Genomic DNA, 19,370 nt, shown 5'->3' on the forward strand with positions numbered 1-19,370 from the left:
AGAGAGAACTGATGCAAGGCTTCTCCATCAACTGCACAAGCAGTTACACACTAGTACAGGCATCCCTTGGAGATATTGCAGGTTTGGTTCCAGATCACCCCAATAAGGCAAGTGCAAATGAATTTGTTGATTTCCCAGTGCATATTAAAGTTAGGGTTATACTATATTATGGCCTATTAAGTGTGATGTCTAAAAAAACAATGTACATACATTAATTAAAAAATACTTTATTGCTAACAAATGCTAACCATCATCAGCTTTCAGCAGTTTGTAATCTTTTTGCTGAATGAAGGGTCTTGCCTCCATGTTGATGGCTGCTTAATGATCAGGGAGGTGGGTTGCTGAAGGTTGGGGTGGCTTGGCAATTTCTTAAAGCAGTGAAGTTTGCTGCATTGATTGACACTTCCTTCCATGAATGATTTCTCTGTAGCATGCCGTGCTGTTTGATAGCATTTTACCCAGAGTAAAACTTCCAAATCGGTGTCTTTCTTCTCAGACCCTGCGACCATTTTATCAACTAAGTTTATGTGATACTCTAAATCCTTTGTGCTAATTTCAGTAGTCTTCATAGCCTCTTCCCCAGGAGTAGAAGCCATCTCAAGAAACCACTTTCTTTACTCATCCGTAAGAAGCAACTCCTCATCCATTCAAGTTTTCTCAGGAGATTGCCAGCAATTCAGTCACATCTTCAGGCTCTCCTAATTCTAGTTCTCTTGCTATTTCCACCACATCTGCAGTGACTTCCTCCACTGAAGTCTTGAATCCCTCAAAGTCATCCATGAGGGTTGGAATCAACTTCTTCTAGAATCCTCTTAATGTTGATAGTTTGACCTCTACCCATGAACCATGAATGTTCTTAATGGCACCTAGAATGGTGAATCCTTCCCAGAAGGTTTTCAGTTTACTTTCCCCAGATCTATCAGAGGAATCACTAGTGATAGCACTTATAGCCTTATGAAACATATTAAGTATTCAGACTTGAAAGCTGAAAAGACTCCTTGACCCATGGGTTGCAGTATGGATGTTGTGTTAGCAGGCACGAGAACAACATTCATCTCATTGTACATCTCCATCAGAGTTCTTGGGTGACCAGGTGCCTTGTCAATAAGCAGTAATATTTTGAGAGGAATCTTTTTGTCTGAACGGTTGGTCTCAACAATGGACTTAAAATATTCAGTAAACCTTTGTTGTTCCATTTACAGAGCACAGGCAGAGTTGATTTTGCATAATTCTTAAAGGCCCTAGGATTTTCAGAATGGTCAGTGAGCATTGGCTTCAACAAAGTCAGCATCTGCAATAGTCCCCACAAAGAGAGTCAGCCTGTCCTTTGAGGCTTTGAAGCCAGGCACTGACTTCTTTTCTTTTGATTTGAAAGTCCTAGATGGCATCATCTTCCAACAGAAGAATGTTTTGTCTACATTGAAAATCTGCTATTTAGTGTAGCCACCTTTGTTAATTATCTTAGCTAGATCTTCTGGATAACTTGCTAGTTTGCCTTGCACTTTATGTTATAGAGACAGCTTTTTCCTCAAACCTCATCAAACAACCTCTGCTAGCTTCAGACTTTGTCAGCCTTGCTCTGGATTAAGCTTTGGCTTTTAAAGGAATGTTGTGGATGGTTTGATCTTTTATCCAAATCACTTAAAACTTTCTCCATATCAACTATAAGGCTGTTTTACTGCCTTATCATTCATGTGTTCACTGGAGTAGCACTTTTAATTTCCTTCGAGAACATTTCCTTTGCATTTGGTTATTTGGCACAAGAAGTCTAGCATTCAGCCTATCTCAGCTTTCAACATGCCTTCCTCACAAAGCTTAATCTTTCTAGCTTTTGATTTAAAGTGAGAGACATGCAATTCTTCCTTTCACTTGAACCTTCTAAGGCCTTTATAGGGTTATTGATTGGCCTAATTTCATTACTGTGTCACAGGGAATAGAGAAGCCTGAGGACAGGAAGTGGTGTTCAGAACACATACATTTATCAGGTTTGCTGCCTTCTGCAGGTGTTTTGTGGCACCCCAAAATGGTTACAATAATATCAGAGGTCTTTGGTCAAGAAGGTAGGCACAAACTTCAGCAGCACCACATCTCCCAATCCCTGCATTTTGCAGGGCTTCAGTCTCTGCAGCAGTGATGATGATGGCAGCTGCAGTGGGCCCTGTGGAAGCCTGAGGGATGCCTTGTTGAGTGCCCCGACCATGCATACTTTGCAGATCTGTTTGGGCTGGCCTCTCCTGGCAGCGGGTCTCATTTTGCAAGCAGACTGGTGCATACCTTTAAAACACACCCCTTCCCTGGCTGGGGACCAAACATTGCCCACAATAGGCAAAGAGAGCCTCTGCAGATAACTCTAATGAAGGAAGAAGAGGCCAGGACACAAGAGGGCACGCACAACACATATAGGAGACAACCGTGAAGTGCCAGGTCCAGGGGACACTGCTTTAGGGAACTATAGAACTGCTTCTTCATAAGGCCATTACTTTCAAGAGCAAGCGATGTAGCTGATCTTCCTAACACACAGAAACAGACACAGAATTAGACAAAATGAGACAGAGGAATATGTCCCAAATGAAAGAACAAAGACAAAACCACAACAAGAGACCTGAGTGAAACATTAAATAATATGCCTGATAGAGAATTTAAAGTAATGGTCATAAAGATACTTAATGGATTTGAGAAAAGAGTGGAGAACATCAGTGATACCCTTAACACAGAGATAGAATCGAGATGAAGAACACAATAAATCAAATTTTAAAATGTACATGGTTGGAATAAATAGCAGATTAGAGGAAGCAGAGGAACAAATTAATGACCTGGAAGACAGAGTAATGGAAAGTAATCAGGCTGAACAAATGAGAGAAAAAAGAATTATCCGAAGTAAGAATAGACTTAGGGAACTCCATGATTCCATCAAGTGTAAGAACATCGATATTATAGAGATCCCAGAAAAGAGAAAAAAAGGGAGCAGAAAATTTATTTGAAGAAATAATAGCTGAAAACTTCCCAAATCTGGATAAGAAAACAGATATCCTGATCTAGGAAGCACAGAGACACCCCCCCCCCAAAATCAACCCAAGGAGGTCCACACCAAGACACATAATTAAAATGGCAAAAAGTAGTGATAAAAAAATTTAAAAGCAGCAAGAGAAAAGATCATTACATACAAGGGAAACTCCATAAAGCTATCAGATTTTTCAGCAGAAACTTTGCAGGCCAGAAGCGGGTGGCATGGTATAGTCAAAGTACTGAAAGGATAAAATCTGTAGCTAAGAATTCTCTATCCAGCAAGTCTCTCATTCAGAATAAAAGAGAGAAAGAGTTCCTTAGATAAAAACGAAAGGAGTTCATGTCCACTAAACCAGCCCTGCATGAAATATTAAAGGGGACTTTTTGAGTGGAAAGGAAAGACAATAATTAAGAATATGAAGAACAAAAGCAATAAAAATAAGTGTATCTGTAAAAATCAGTCAAGGGATTTGCAAAATAAAACTGTAAAATATGAAACTATTATATATCTAAAATGGGGGGGGAGGGAGTAAAGAATGGGTTCAAACTTAAAAGGTCATCATAACAAATAATGCAAAAGGTTGAAATATTGCAAGAATTACCAAAATGTAACACAGACACAAAGTGAGCAAATGGTGTTCGAAAAATAGTGCCAATAGACTTGCTCAACACAGCGTTGGTACAAACCTTCAATGTGTAAAAAAAAAAAAACATCTGTGAAGCACAACAAAGCAAAGCACAATAAAACAAGCTATGCCTGTACTGGAGGGATCCAGGAGCAAAGACTGGAAAGTGATGGGCCTTGGCAAGAGCCTGCCACTCAGAGATGTAGGGAGTCCTCACAAGAAAGGGAAAGGTTACATCTGCTTCCTATGTATGCTGGGACTTTTGAATGCCTCAAGGCAAAGAAATTGTTAAATAAGTAGACTGAATCTTCCCTGCCTTTGAAGTTGGAAGATAGAGGTGGACTGGATACTAGAGAGTTTTCAAGCAAGGGACACAGCTAGGGGTAGAGACCATATTGTCCTACATACCCATAGAGATAGAAACCACTTTGCCTTTTGGTACCTGCTGAGTTCACGCCTTTTAAGATAGTCCAGTAGTTAGACCCAAAGTCTTATAAAACCTAATTGGAAAAACACTGACTTTTCTCAGGGTAGTCAACAATCAAAAAGAGGATGATCAGAAAGAAATATCAGGATATACAACTAGGCAAATAAAACTGCTTAGAGGACACAGATGAAAACCTAAGTAAAAACAAGAATTAGGACAGTTAAAGACATTTAAGACAGCACAAAGGCTTCCTATAGAACAAAAGTAAAAATTCTCAATTGATGAATTGAAGAAGAGTATACATAAGATTGAGTTAGTAGCCTGATAAACCAAGTGCAAGATGTATTTAAAAGCACAGATAGATCGGGGCGCGCCTGGGTGGCTCAGTTGGTTAAGCGACTGCCTTCGGCTCAGGTCATGATCCTGGAGTCCCGGGATCGAGTCCCGCATCGGGCTCCCTGCTCAGCAGGGAGTCTGCTTCTCCCTCTTCCCTCCCCCCTCTCGTGCTCTCTCTCAAATAAATAAATAAAATCTTTAAAAAAAAAACACACAGATCAATTTAAAGGGGAAATTATGAGGGGAAAGGTGGAAGGGTAAGAAAAATAGAAAATAGATCCAGAAGATCTTCTGTCATCATAACAGGTGCTCATAAAAAAGAAAAAGACTAGATAGAAAGGCAAGAAACACTGATAAAAGAAAATTTCTCTGCAAATTGAAAGGGCTCTCAGAGACGCAGATTGGACTGATGAGAAAAGAGACACCTAGGTGTTGTATAATGCGGAAAAGAATTACAGGCTTCTAGGCAAAAATAACTTGTGAAGAAATAATAATCAGACTGATACCAGACTTCTCTCTTGTGGCAGTGGAAACTAGAGATAGAAAGCACATACATGTTACTGAGCAACAAGGAGTACAAATCTAGAGTCCTATGTATACAGACCAAACACACCTTCCAGTTTATTAAAAAAAATATGGAAGGATGTGTAAAACTTCAAGAACATTACTCCTCTAACCAGAAGACAAATGAGACTGAATGGAGGTCCCAAAATGTGGGAGAAAAGGAAACAAAGGATCAGTGACCCTCCCATGAAGGGGTTATGCATGCATTTAATCTTAAGAGATAGGAATCTATCAAGATAGCAATGTGTTGTATAACTTTATTTTTAAAGATTTTATTTGAGAGCCAGCACAGGCTGGGGGAGGGGAGAGAGGCAGAGGGAGAGGGAGAAGTAAATTCCCCACGGAGTGCAGAGCCAGATGTGGGGCTCAATCCCAGGACCCTGAGATCATGACCTAAGCCAAAGTAAGATGCTTAACTGACTGAGCTACCCCAGGTGCCCCTGTGTTATGTAATTATTACTTAAGAGCTTTTGGGGGGCAGCTGGGTGGCTCAGTCAGTTGAGCATCCAACTCTTGATTTTGGCTTAGGTTAATGAGATTGAGCCCCACATCGGGCTTTATGCTCAGCAGGGGTCTGCTTCTCTCCCTCACCCTCTGTCCCCCCACTTTGCCCCTACCCCACAGGCACGTGCTCTCAGAAATCTTTAAAAAAAAAAAAAAACTCTTGGAAAGAGGGACACAGTGCAAGGAATATTGTAAAACCTACTGTAGTTGATGCTTGAGCAATGTGGGGGTGAAGGGCACTGACCCTCCATGTAGTCAAAAATCCTAATAGAACTTTTTACTCCCCCAGAACTTAATTACTAATAACCTACTATTGACTGGAAGCCTTACCAACAACAATCAATTATCACATATTTTGTATGCTATGTGTAATATACACTATTCCTACAATAAATTAAGAGAAAAGTAAATGTTATGGAAATCGTAAGGAAGAGAAAATACATTGACAACACTGTAAAAAAATCCATGTATAAGTGAGCCCATGCAGTTCAGTCGTGTTGTTCAAGGGTCAACTGTATACTGTTTCAGCTAAACCTAAAAGAAAGAGGAAAGATGTAAAAGTGTTATGGGTTAAATTATGCTCCCCCCCGATTCATAAAATGAAGTCCTAACCCCCAGTTCAGAATGAATGTGATCTTATTTGGAAATAGGGTTATTGCAGATATAAGTAGTTAAGATGAGGTCATACTCGAGTAGGGTGGCCCCCAATCCAATATGACTGATGTCCTTAAAGACATTTGGAGATACAGGAAGAATGCCATTTGAAGATGAAGGCAGAGATGGGTGGGACTTCTATACATTAAGGAAAGCTTAAATTTGCCAGTCAACTACCAGAAGCTAGGAGAGAAGCATCGAACAGATTGTTTCCCCACAGCCATCTAAAGAACCAATTCTGCCAACACCTTGATCTTGGATTTGTAGCCTCCAGAATTGTGAGACTACAAATTTCTGTTGTTCAAGCCACTCAGTTTTGGTACTTGGTTACAGCAGCCCTAGCAATTAATATGTAGAGTGTTCTTGGGGTCTTTAATAATAGAAAAGGTAGGACAAAGGAGGAAAAGAAGCAGAAAGTGGAAGGTCTCCTCCTACTACAGGGAAGAAATAGTACACCTTGTTGGGGGAAACAAGGGTGTCTTGTTTGAGCTTTCTATTTTTGTATAATAGATTACCACAAATTTAATGGCTTAAAATGCCACAAATTTACTATCTAACAGTTTCATGAGTCAAGAATTCAGCCACTAATAAGTAAGGTCTTCCACTTAGGGTCTTTAGGCTAAAATGAAAGTGTCACCTGGTGCTATGATCTCTTCCAAGGCACAGAGGCCTCTTCCAAGCTCACTAGTAGTTGGCCTTACTTTCTTGCAGTTGTGGGACTTAAGTCCCTATTTTCTTGCTGGCTTTAGCTAGGGCTCACTCTCAGCATCTTTAGGCTCCCCTTAGATTCTAGCCACATGACCCTCTCACTACATCGCAATTTACTTCTCAGTCAGCAGCGAAATGCCTCTTCGGTTTGCTGCAACAGTCTCCTATCATGTAAGCTAATCAAGGGAGTGACTACTACATCATATTCGCAGATCCTGATTATATTCAAGGGCAGGAGGTCCTGCAAGGTATAGATACCAAGGAGCAGGAATCTTGAGGGCCTTAGAATTCTGCATCCCACACTCGGTTAGGAGAAATAATGGTCTGTTGTTTTCAGATAAGGGTAAAGTCTTATTGATCTAATCATACAAACAAACAAACAAAAAAAACAGGAAGATAACCACTAAAGGAATAAAAATCTACCTTAAATCTCCAACCTAATAAGGGAATATTGAATCACAGAAGGAAAAATAAGAGAAAAGAAGGGGCGCCTGGGTGGCTCAGTCGTTAAGCGTCTGCCTTCAGCTCAGGTCATGATCCCAGGGTCCTGGGTTCAAGCCCCATATCGGGCTCCCTGCTCAGCGGGAAGCCTGCTTCTCCCTCTCCCACTCCCCCTGCTTGTGTTCCCTCTCTCGCTGTGTCTCTCTCTGTCAAATAAATAAAATCTTTAAAAAAAAGAGAGAGAAAAGAAGAAACATAAATTAGGAAACAAAACATTAGGAGAAATAAGACTGATCAATCACGATATTAAATGTGCTGGGATTAAATCTCCCTTTTGAAAAACAAAGACTGTCAGATTGATATAAAAAGCAAGCTCATCCATGTGTTATTTTTAGGAGCATACTTAAACTGACGAAGAGATTTCCTCTTCCACAAATTAGGTAAACAGGTAATTCAGAGAAGCCTTCCTACTAAAGACAACTGAGAAGTCAGCAAAATATAAAAACCACCTTGCTAAAAACATCAAAGAGCTAACAGGATGATGAGGTAATATCAGATCAAAATCCAGAAGACAGAAATCCAGGGGAGAAGAGATTCAGTATTTGAGATACATTGATTGCCCTTCTTACAACAGGCTATGAGGATGCTGGAAAGCTGTGAATTTGCCCCATTTTGAGACCAGGGGAATAAAACAGAGTCCAGGCCTTACAAAGGATGGCACCCATAAAAACTACCTACTTTTGGAGTTGGCACCATGAAGAGCAGTACCCAGGAGACAGAAAAAAAAAACAGAAGTAACTATTGTAAGTCATCTGTGTGGCCCAGAAAATGTTAAATTGGAAAATTAGACTAAATTGACTCCAGGTTATTAATCTCCTCAGGGGCCTAGCAGAAACAAATTCACTCTAGAGAAATGTTCTAAAATTGATTGTCTGAATGGTTATATAACTGTAAATATACTAAAAACCATTAAATTGTGTACTTCAAATGAGTAAGTGGTATGGTAGGTGAATGATCTCAGTAAAGCTCTTATATAAAAAAGAAAATTCTACCCTAGGGGATGATAACAGTATCTTAGACCTCAAATTGTTTTTATAAATAATTTTTCAAAAACACTTCCTTCTAAAAAATAACTAGGCACATGAAAAAACACAATGCCATGAACAAAACTAGCACAAATAACAGGTAACAAGAAAGAGATCCACTGGTACTCCCAAGAGTGAAATTATTCGGCACAACAATGTGCTAATGCATACATGGGGATAAAACTAAACTAAAATTTCAGTGAGAAACTAAAAATAGTGACATTGCATATTTGGCAAAAAAGGAAGCAGAAGATTCAAATACTGACTTCCTCATCCTGGTAATGGCAGAGTACCTTTTACCAAGTCAAGACTACTCGAAACTCTGGGAAAACTTTAAGGACAATGACCTAAAAAGATTGGAGAATAACCAAAAATGAGCAGAAACTGGAGTGACATCTACAAATGGCGGAAAGGAGTTTCCTATTTTGTAATTTTTCACCTGCAGGCAGACCCCAGTTGGCATCAGTCAGGGCAAGGCTGCTGAAACTTGGTGGGACCCTACAGTCTACACTTTGGATCTCACCCAAGATGGGAGTCACAGACCTAATTTTTTTTTTAAAGATTTTATTTATTTATTCACGAGAGACAGAGAGAGAGAGAGAGAGAGAGAGAGTCAGAGGGAGAAGCAGGCTCCCAAGGAGCAGGGAGCGGGACTCGATCCCAGAACCCTGGGATCATGACCTGAGCTGAAGGCAGACACTTAACCATCTGAGCCACCCAGGCACCCAGTCACAGACCTAATTTATCTGCCCTCCTGGAACAACAACAGAGAAGATATATAAAAATGGATTTCAAGACACTGACCATCGGGCAATGAAGGACAATGAGCCTGAGAGATGGAAATAAAGAAGGGGAACCTCAGCTTAAGACTCAAGAGAGTTTTCCAATCCACAGTGTAGAGCCAGGAAGCCAGACAGAACCTTTCATACTCCATGAGTTGAGGACCACATGAAATTAAGAAGAGTATTAAAGTGGGAAGGGAAGGCCATGTTTAAAACATTTTTTTAGTTAGAAATGTAAATATTTGTGCATTTGTATAAAATTATATGTATGGCAATATGTAAGTAAAAAATAGTCTTTTTATAGACTTTGTTTTATCCAGTCTCTCCTAGGTTTGTAAACTCTCACCCTCAGTCACTAATACTCATCTTTATTACATAATAGCTGTAACGAAAGAAGCAGGAAAGTTTCTGATGCTTGTATTTCTAAAAATGTCTCTTTTTCCTGGTACTCCATTGTATTTAATTATTAGGTATTTCTAATTGAGCCAGGCTTATCATTAATTATAATGTAATTAATATTAAATATTATACATACATTTTAGACCAAGGAAAAGGGATTCTAATCAAAAGATCATAAAGTGCTATAAATAAGGGGAAAGCAATTATCTGGGAAAAAGAGACGTCAACATCAGGCCAAATTACTTTGCCTTTATGTATTCCCACTTCAGCAAATTCAGTTTGTATTCCTTGTGTCACCTTCCCCTAGATTCTGTGACACTGTGATAGAGAAGCCCAGACAGAAGGCTTAGCCCATGGATAAGATCCTGGACATTTAGAGTATAGAATTCATTTGGGGGGCGCCTGGGTGGCTCAGTCAGTTAAGTGTCCGACTCTTGGTTTCGGCTCAGGTCATGTCATGATCTCAGGGTCCCGTGCTCAGCGGGGAGTCTGCTTGAGGATTCTCTCTACCCCCCCCATACTTGCTCGCTCTCTATCTCTCTGAAATAAATCTTTAAAAATTTCATTTGGCTCACATTGGAAATAGTAGTTAAGAATATGTCTGAGATAAGGCTTTTTCCCTTTTTTTTCCCCCCTACCCTAGCAATGCTGGATAAGTATGTGTTTGAGTTGAGTATGTTTGAACATAACTATTAACTTCTGGGTTTGCAGCCAGTGAGAACCAGCCAGAGAAGCCTCACTTTGATTCTCGCAGTGTGATATTTGAGCTGGATCCTTGCAATGGGAATGGGAAGGTTTGCCTTGTCTACAAAAGAGGGAAACCAGGTAAGAATCATTGACAAGCATGGTCCTGCAGTTGGGTGTGGCATGGATGACCCTGCTCTGCAGTCACGACACAAAAGGCACACTCCTCTGGACCCATGAGATGCGGCCAGGTCTCTTGGTGATGTAAAGACCCAGAAAGCCCCTTTGGTCCTCCTTGAACATCCCCTTCTTGGCCAATCGCTAGAGCCTTTAAGCTGTCATCATTTGTGAGTTACTGCAAAATAATGGGAGTACGAAAATAAGTGAGTAAAAACTAAAAGAAATAGTCATTGTGTTTATAGACTCCTGTAGCAGGCTCACGCATTAGAAAAGCATCCAGGAAAAGCATTATCTTTCCTGTATACTTCTCTCTGTAGGCAAGTTAACAACCTATAAACCTGAATGAGTAGACCTCAATCTAAGACCTCAGATGAGAAATCAAGAGGGAAAGTCTCTGGTCCCCGGAGCAGCAGCTGTCATGAGTTCAGGCCCTGCCCTGGGGACGGTGGACATGGCCCAGCCCTCTTCACGTAGCTCTCAGTCTGTCGGGGTGAGAAAATAGAGATGCCAGGATTTTACCCCTAGAGGAAGGAGGGACCGACTTTGCAAAGTAGCCTTTCATCCACATCTTGGGTTATGCGGAGGGGTGGGGCAGGAGGGGTTGTGGGGTAAGGGGAACATCCAGGCGAAGAGACTGGGTAAAGCTATGCCATGGGAAAGTGCAACTGATTTGGAAGGCATGACAATTTCAAATCATAGGGCTACCTGGTTCATCCTGTGGGTGAGGAGTTGAAGCCAGAAGCCATGCACAGCTTGGAAGGAGTTGGGACATGGCAGTGGGAAGTCCAGGTTGTTCAGTAAAGGAACGGCCGAATTGAGGTGGAAATGCCCGTTTGCACAGGCAGTCTTGGAAGAGGAAGAGACTGGAGGGTGTGGGCCACTGAGGGAGCCATTACAGCCATCAGACAGGAGACGAACTAGAGGCCTGCGGGAGGAAGAACGAAAGGTGAGGAGTGAGTGCGAGGCTGGAGCTGCTGTGACCATGCCTGTTTCAGTTCAGCCCGGACCTCCCGCAACAGCACAGGCAGGATCCAGGACAGGAGCTGGTCTGCGCTCCCCCACGGTGGCTGCTCACAGCCCTTCAGGTTCCTGGTGGAGACCCCCTCAGAAAACCAGAGCCTTGGGGAGCCTGGGGGGCTCAGTCAGTTAAGCAGCTGCCTTCAGCTCAGGTCATGATCCCAGGGTCCTGGGATCGAGCGCCGCATCGGGCTCCCTGGTCACTGGGGAGTCTGCTTCTCCCTCTCCCTCTGCTGCTCCCCCTGCTTGTGCTCTCTCACTCGTGCTCTCTCTCTCTCTAATAAATAAAATCTTAAAAAAAAAAAAAAAAGAATCAGAGGCTTTCAGAGTCTGTCTCCATCAGGAAAGCTGAGACCCCAGTCTGTCCCCACTGAGGCAGGAGGCTGCTGAATAGTCAGCCTGAATGCACAGATGGCCAACGCCCAGCGCACAAGTCAGTCGGCTGACTGATCAGGGATTTGTACAAGAAGACCAGTAAAACCCCTAACAGTGGCCACGGGAGCATGGGCCTGGAGGTTGAAAGGGGTAAAAAGGAACTCTTACTTGTATTTTACATCCTTCCACTATTAGAATTTCTTTTTTTTTAACCATGAGAGTATATCGACTTTACAGATAGAAGGAGAAAAGTATTATGTCATCCGTTCATTTCTTCTGTTCATTTGCTATTTCAGCGTTAGCCCAAGACGCTGAGATCTGGTTCCTGGACAGAGCATTATACTGGCATTTTCTCACCGATTCCTTCACTGCTTACTATCGCCTGCTCATCACGCACCTGGGCCTGCCGCAGTGGCAGTACGCCTTCACCAGCTATGGCATTAGCCCACAGGCCAAGGTAAGGGAGAAACATGTGCCATCTCAAACTGTGGACTGTATCAGAATCTCTGAGGAAGTACTTAAATTGCAGAGTCCCAGCTTCCCCGTCCCATTCAGAAGACCTGGGGTGGAGCCCAGGAACCTGCATTTTCATTAAGCAAGGCAGATGGCGCCAGTGTAGGTGGATAGCCTCACTTAATATTGAACTAAGTGGTTCCCAAACTTGGCTGATCCTCAGAATCACCTGGGAGTTTTCTTTCTAATTAAATTTTATTGGGGGCTTAGGTCTGAGTGTTGGTTTTAGATAGGCAGTGCGTGCACACATGAAGAGTGGAAAGTCAGTCTTATTCCCAGGCTCTCCAGCCTCCCAGCCTCCCCCAGAGGCAGCCACTGTTTGCATTTTTCTTGTGCTTTTTGCAGGGTACTTTACTGCATAGAAAGCATACATGCATATGATTTTTGGTTCCTTTTTTTTTTTTTTTAAGATTTTTTTTTTTTATTTGAGACAGAGAGAATGAGAGAGAGAGAGCGCATGAGACGGGGGAGGGTCAGAGGGAGAAGCAGACTCTCTGCCGAGCAGGGAGCCTGATGCGGGACTCAATCCAGGGACTCCTGGATCATGACCTGAGCCGAAGGCAGTCGCTTAACCAACTGAGCCACCCAGACGCCCGGTTCCTTTTTTCTAAATCACAAGTGACTACTCACATCGTTATGCACCTTCTTTTCACTAACACTCCATCTTGGGGTTCATTCCCTATCAGTACATACAGAACTGTCCTTTTTAGTGATACAGAATATTCCATTGTATGGATGTGCCTTGCTTATATTACAGATCTGGGCAACATTTCAAACATAGAGTTGCCTGGTAATGCTCATATACCCCCTAGTTTGAGACCAGGCATGCCTGGAAGAACTTTGGCTGGGGTGGCAGTGAACTAGGGACTCGGCTCCATGTATGTATTCATCTGGTGGGCCTCACTTTGCCCAAATGTCACCTAACATCCATCCAGTCAACATTATGAGGTCAATAAATGTGATGCTCTTTGCCCAGAAAGGGAAAGGAGCACCAGCACCGGCAGCTTCCCTCAGCCGAGGCCTGCCACTGGCCTCTGTCATGCACCTTCTCTGGGAAGGTGCTGCCATAGCCACCTGATGGGCAGTGGCTGCCGTGAGGACAGAACAATTAGAAGGTCACTGATGATCTGGGACTTAATCCCCATGCTCAGGGCTCAGTAGATCAGAAGGAAGGAGGTTTACTTGCATTCTTAGTCCTTGTGCTGAATTTATTTTAAAGGTTATGAGACCTAATAAAGCAATGTGTGTGCCATCACTTTCACCTCAAGGACGTGCTAACAGATTTTTGAGGCAGTTTTTCATAAAAACTTTTGTTCTCTTTGCCTCACTCCCCACCTCTCTACCTCTGAGTCCCCACTAAAGAGCATAAACAATTGCCTTTCTCCTTCGAATTGTGACCTCTCCCAATTCTCCCTTACAGCAGTGGTTCAACATGTATAAACCCATCACCTACAACACAGACCTACTTGCAGAAGAGACCAACTGCTTCGTGAACAAGCTGGATCCCAGCAGAGTGTTCAAGAGCAAGAACAAGACCTTAATCCCCAAAAAGAAAGGGCCAGTCCAGCCTGCAGGTGGCCAGAAAGGGCCCCTGGGTCCTCCCACCACCTCTAAATCCTCTTCTAGCCCTGGAAACCCTGTCCGGAAATGAGCACCCCAACCTCCCCGCCAGCCCTACAGCAACGATTTCCAGGCACAGATGGCCCAAGCCTCAGATTCTGTGAGTGGCACCATAGGCCTTTTCCCATCTGCGTGAGCCAAGTCCTAGGCCCTTTACCCCCCGTTGGCATTAGCCAGGAGTTCAAGGGCATACTCAGGTCTCCCCCAGAGTCCTTTCCTCAGCCCTTGCCTCTGAGAGCTGTGGAGAGTTTCAGAACTTGTTTAAGTAGTTAAATAGAGCTGCTACGAGCTTTCCTCTCTTTCCACCCCCAACCGTCTACACCCCGCAGCAGGGATTAGAGAAATCCCCTGAAGAAACCACTGATTTTGACCCATGGGGCATTAGAACTGTGCTGTTCAGTTGGTAATCACTAGCCAAAGGTGGCTGTATAAATAAAAAACTCAGTTTGTCAGTTGCATTAGCCACATTGTGAGTATTCATGTGGCTGGTAGCTTCTGTATTCAACAACAGAGATAATGGAACATTTCCATCATCACAGAAAGTTCTGTTGGGCAGCACTGCATTAGAATATTTTCATGCTGTCCTTACTCCGATCAGTTCATTTTTGTTAGAGAATGTGGATACCTTAATTTGATGGGTCATAATGTTCCATGGAAATTCTTGAAGGTACAATTGTGTATGTTCTTTTTATTTTTCATAATTCTCACTGGTCCTTTTCAGTTTCCTATAAAGTTTGTTGTTTCCAGTTTTGCAGTGTGATGTTTATACATTGCCAAAACTATCTTAGTTTTTTTTTTTTTTTAAGAGGGGGTAATTCTCTACTTGAACCATTTAAAAACGAAAAGCAAACTCCCAAGCGCTGTTTTACAGGACTCCACATAAAGAGTTCTTATGAAACCACTGTTGACAAGAGCTTTCCACCTGCCCTGCCTACTCCCAGCTCTCAGCAATTCATGCAGTGGCAGAAAGGGACAAAGAGGGACCAAGCTATCAAGGATAACAGCTCAAGTTTAGTCTATTAGAAGAATTTTTCTGCCAGAACTGATCAAATGAAAGGGAGAGCCAACAGCACCAGATCAGTGAGTCCAGCATTGTGGTTGCTGGTCCAAGACCAGTCAAAGTTAGAAGGGGTTTGAGCAGGCCGGCCTCTAGGGCTGATGCATCCCCTGAATCCCTTTGGAGTCAGTCCTGGCCCTGTTCCAGTTTTCACAGGTATAGCCGCAGAGGAATCAGAGTGCAGCGGTGCCCTTCACATCACTGGCAGTCCTCAAAAGGCTATAGAATAGAGAAGGAGGGGGCTCCGCAAAGGAAAGGAGAGCAGTGAAGAGCCGGGCTGGCTACCTGAGTGCAGGACCCAGTGCCAAATGAAGATGGGGGGCCTCGTGTCCAAAAATTAGGAAAATAGTACCATTAAAAGTACTAAAATGTTCTCACTTTCTTCCGTGGTATCTCTCACATCTTGTTGTGGGTTTTTACTTGCTACTTAGTGCTGTCCTAAGTAACGAAAAATTTAAATTCTAAATCATTAGCATTAATTTTGTTCCTCTTTATAGTACACCATTCCAGTTTTAAATGCAACTAGAAGAGCAGAGAACTCATGCAGAATCACCAAAATTAAACAAGTTACATTTCATAGCTTATGTATACATGTGGTGTATATATATGTATTTTGTCCTTATTAGGAAACACTCCAAAAAAAAAAAAAACCTCGCTCAACTATTATTTCACTTCTTGATATGTACACATTCTATCAACACTCTTGCAGCTTACTGATGAGTAAGGAAGGACTAAAAGAAAAACTAGGAGCTGCCCTATGTTTTCTTTTTTCCTAAGTCATCATTTTCAGCAGATGTGGGTGGCTAACGAAGGAAAATGACACGAGTAAACTAAAAACTTAAAAGTAACATGAGTGGAAAAAGGATATGGCCGGGTTCCACGGTCATTCATGCTTAGAATGCCATTACCTTCTTTTCGCGTTCAAATCAAGTCTGGTTCAAATGGAAAGCATGGCCTCTTGGGGCTCTCAGTGCCCCCACTTACTCAGTTGTAGGAATAACTTGCTTATGCTTTGAATCTCTTCCCAACCGGGACATGGTGGGTCTGCTGGAATTCTGTGCACGCAGGCACCACGATGGCTCTAAGTGAATGGGGTGGTAGGGAACAGTGGACACACTGCATGGATCTCCTCTGCTCCTGTGTGTGTGCCTTTGTCTTACCAGACCTCACTTACAAAACACAAGTTCAAAGACAAAATTAAGAACTTCAGACAGTGACAGGAGAGCATTCAACCACATGTGAGGCCCACTGAGTGTGGGGCCCTCTGTGATGACTCTGGCCACGTGCCTGTGAAGCCGCCCCCAAGAAGGAAGAAGGGAGCTCTCCTGGTGAAAGACGCAGACAACCTGTAAGGGGTGTGTGCTACGTGGGGAGAAAACTCACCCATGAGATTTATGTTTCGAAACGAAAGCAATTTAAATGGCAAGAGGCTCTACTGTAAATCAGCTGCCCAAGAAAAAGATAACTATGCTGGAATCACAAAATCACAAAATCACAATGCATTGATGTAGTTAAGATTGTGCATAACGTGCCACATCTTCATGCTTCTTGAGTCCGATAGCAGGGAAGTACCCAAGCCAAGGACAGGACCGATGGGGGGCTCCTTGCACATAATAATCCAGAGGATCTATCCCTTGAAGCTGTGCCTCCCCAAATTTGAACATGCATCAGTGTCACTGGACTTGTGTGTAGAAAATCAGATACATTTTCAAATCCCACTCAGACCCAATAAATCAAAATTGCAAGGAAATACCAGGACTCTTACTCAACTGCAACTGTGACAATAACGCTTACCAAATCTAAAGCTTTCTACTTAATGGGTCTAAGTGGTTGTGCTTTCACTGCATGGAGAAGAACTCTAAATCTGTTTTTCATCTAGAAAAGCATGTACAATGATTGAAACAGAAGGGCCAAGGGACCCTGTGTGAATACATGTATTTTTTAAACCTTTTATTATGGAGAATTTTAAACATTTACAAAGATAGTTAGAATAATGAGCCCAAGGATACATCACCCAGTTTAAGCAATTCTTAAGACCAAGCAAATCTATATATCTGGTCTTTGCCCTTCCAATTTTAATTTTTTATATAATTCCATTTTAACTTACCTGTTGATTTTTAAGTTACAGTTCTTCGCATTACACTTTTAACAGTTGCTCTAAGGATTACAATATTCTGTTTCCTATTGAATGCAGTACCCACTCAGACACAGCATCCCTAAGTAGCCATATTTGTGTAGTAGAACTCTGGCCCCCTGATTGCAGGTCACTGGACAGTAGGTGGATACCAATTTAAATTGACTACACTTTAACCCTTTGGGTCTTGTGATGCATTCTCTTCTTTGGTTTAAGCTAACCCAGACTGGATTGTTCTTCTAGCTGAGCATGCCCTGGTTAATACACAGCCTCTATTATGGAGCGATTGTGAAGATTTTAAATCAGCTAATTGGTGAGGAATCCGAATAGTCCCTTCTTTTTCCCTTCTTCCTTTATAATGTGACTCCAACCTTTGTTTCTAGCCATTCACTTTCTGTATGGGCCATCTGGTTCTGTCTTCTGATCCACTCACTTTCCTTGCAAAACACAAGCACGGTTTCCTACCTGCCAGTGCAGGCCAGATGTCCCTGCTCTGCCTCCCAAGGTCCTGCTCCAGTCTACTCCACCTCAGAGTTCTCCATGAAGCCTAGTCCAGCAGCAGAGCCCTCTCTGGGGCAGAGTGCCACACACCGGTACCACTCAAGGAACCTTGGGTCATCTTGCCTTGTTTCCTGTCTTCAGTGGTTGTTGAGACAACGACTGTGTGTTACTTTGGCAAGCCATGCTGCTTGGTGTGGAACTCCATGAACCATTAAAGGATTAAACTTCAAATCAGTTAATACATAATTTTATGCTAAATCAAGAGCTGCCTCATACTTAAGTCCAGGATAGACCAGTAGGAACAGACAACCAAGCAAAGCAATAAGAAAAAAGCACTGTGAAATGCTGTTAATTTAAATGTTTATGGAAATTGTGAAAAGGCAGCCGCCACTTTATTTTAGAAGCAGGACACTTTAGTTCAGCTCACAGACCACCTCTATCTGAAGACCCTGCCATAACAAAATCTGGCTGATATTCCAAAGTTTTGGCATCCAAACAATAGCTCCCCGATGGCCTCTTGTCACTCACTGGCTGTGGCTCAACATCTTTTATCAGATAATGTGCCTTGATTTGTGGTTTCAGATACGTAATCTTTGTGATAACCCATTCTTACATTTTTTTATAGCCCCTAGCACCCAGGCCTTGCCCAGTACCCACCTGTGGTACGCGTAGCACACAGAACGAAAGACCATCTAACTGGTTGTCTTCGATATCCACCCAGCTAGTTTCATGCAGATAAAATGTGAGCGGGCTTCCTGGATGAGAAGGTGAACTGCAGTAGGGAGGACCAACCAGAGGGCGACATGGTGAGAACAAGCAGTGCAGGAACTGAAATAGTGCTTTATAAAGCTTTATTGCAAAAGTGGACTTAGCTCTCGTCAGAGATGTGTGCCCAGCCACAGCTGAGTTATCACAGGGAAGTTCGCACAGCCCTGATGGGGACTCAGGAGAAAGCACATCTAGGCAGATCCGTCAGGGAGGAGAGTGCATATTTGATTGCACCAAATGCCAATCATATGGCACTCTCCTTTGAGGACAAAAATTCCCAAGGCTCAGAACACAACATGGGCAGCGAGTAGACATAGTTTTGTAGATATGGTTTTAAGTTCTTGGAGTAGACGTAGTCAAAAGCAGTTTTATACACAAATTTTACAAAAAAAACAAAACCTTATGTAAAATGAATAAAACAGTAACAAAGTATATACAAAGGTGTATTCTCTCACACCTGTGCTATCCAATACACTAGCGACCAACCCCCACGTAGCCATCTAAACATAAATTCCTATTCCTCAGTCTCTAGCCGCATGTCAAGTGTTCAGCAACCACCTATGTCTAGTGGCTACCATACAGAATGGTGCATATATAGAACATTTCTATCACGACAAAAAGTTCTACAGGGCAGCCCTTGGACCGCACAGAACTTGTCTTCACCTTAGAATTCTCAGAATAATTCTGTTGCAAAGCCCTTTTATACTCATACCGTACTCAATAAATTACCTGAAGACACTTTTTCTAAGTAAGACACTGCATCCTTTCCCACTATGTAGTCTTTTTATAACTCCTGTCTCACAGGGACAGCCAGGGATCAGTGGGCATGTCACTGCACATTGGAAAGGCACAGCGGGCTGTGCAGGTTCTGGGCTTTGCCCTGTGTGGCAGTCAAAGGCCGCCAGGCAGCTCAGCCTCTTGGCCTCTGCAGTGTCCAGCATGGAAAGCAGACAGAAATGAAAGAGCAAGTTTCTGCATCTTGGAGCCGC

General features: G+C 42.7%; 1 protein-coding gene across 3 annotated transcripts in view; it reads left to right on the top strand.

Moving 5' to 3' along the window:
* Positions 1-15,351, top strand: part of TPGS2 (tubulin polyglutamylase complex subunit 2) — a 59,103-nt gene extending 43,752 nt beyond the window's left edge. For 2 of the 3 annotated variants that reach the window (XM_025886683.2, XM_073898303.1), the window contains 3 exons: positions 10,244-10,357; positions 12,085-12,245; positions 13,722-15,351. In XM_025886683.2, the coding sequence (XP_025742468.1) occupies positions 10,244-10,357; positions 12,085-12,245; positions 13,722-13,952 (506 nt within the window). In that variant the 3' untranslated portion in view covers positions 13,953-15,351. The remainder of the gene's footprint in view (positions 1-10,243; positions 10,358-12,084; positions 12,246-13,721) is intronic. The other variant, XM_025886684.2, reaches the window with a different exon arrangement.
* Positions 15,352-19,370: the final 4,019 nt, after the last annotated feature.

The sequence above is a fragment of the Callorhinus ursinus genome, unplaced genomic scaffold (assembly GCF_003265705.2).
Source record: "Callorhinus ursinus isolate GAN/ISIS: 27379988/994484 unplaced genomic scaffold, GSC_fseal_2.0 scaffold11, whole genome shotgun sequence".
Classification (NCBI taxonomy): Eukaryota; Metazoa; Chordata; class Mammalia; order Carnivora; family Otariidae; genus Callorhinus; species Callorhinus ursinus.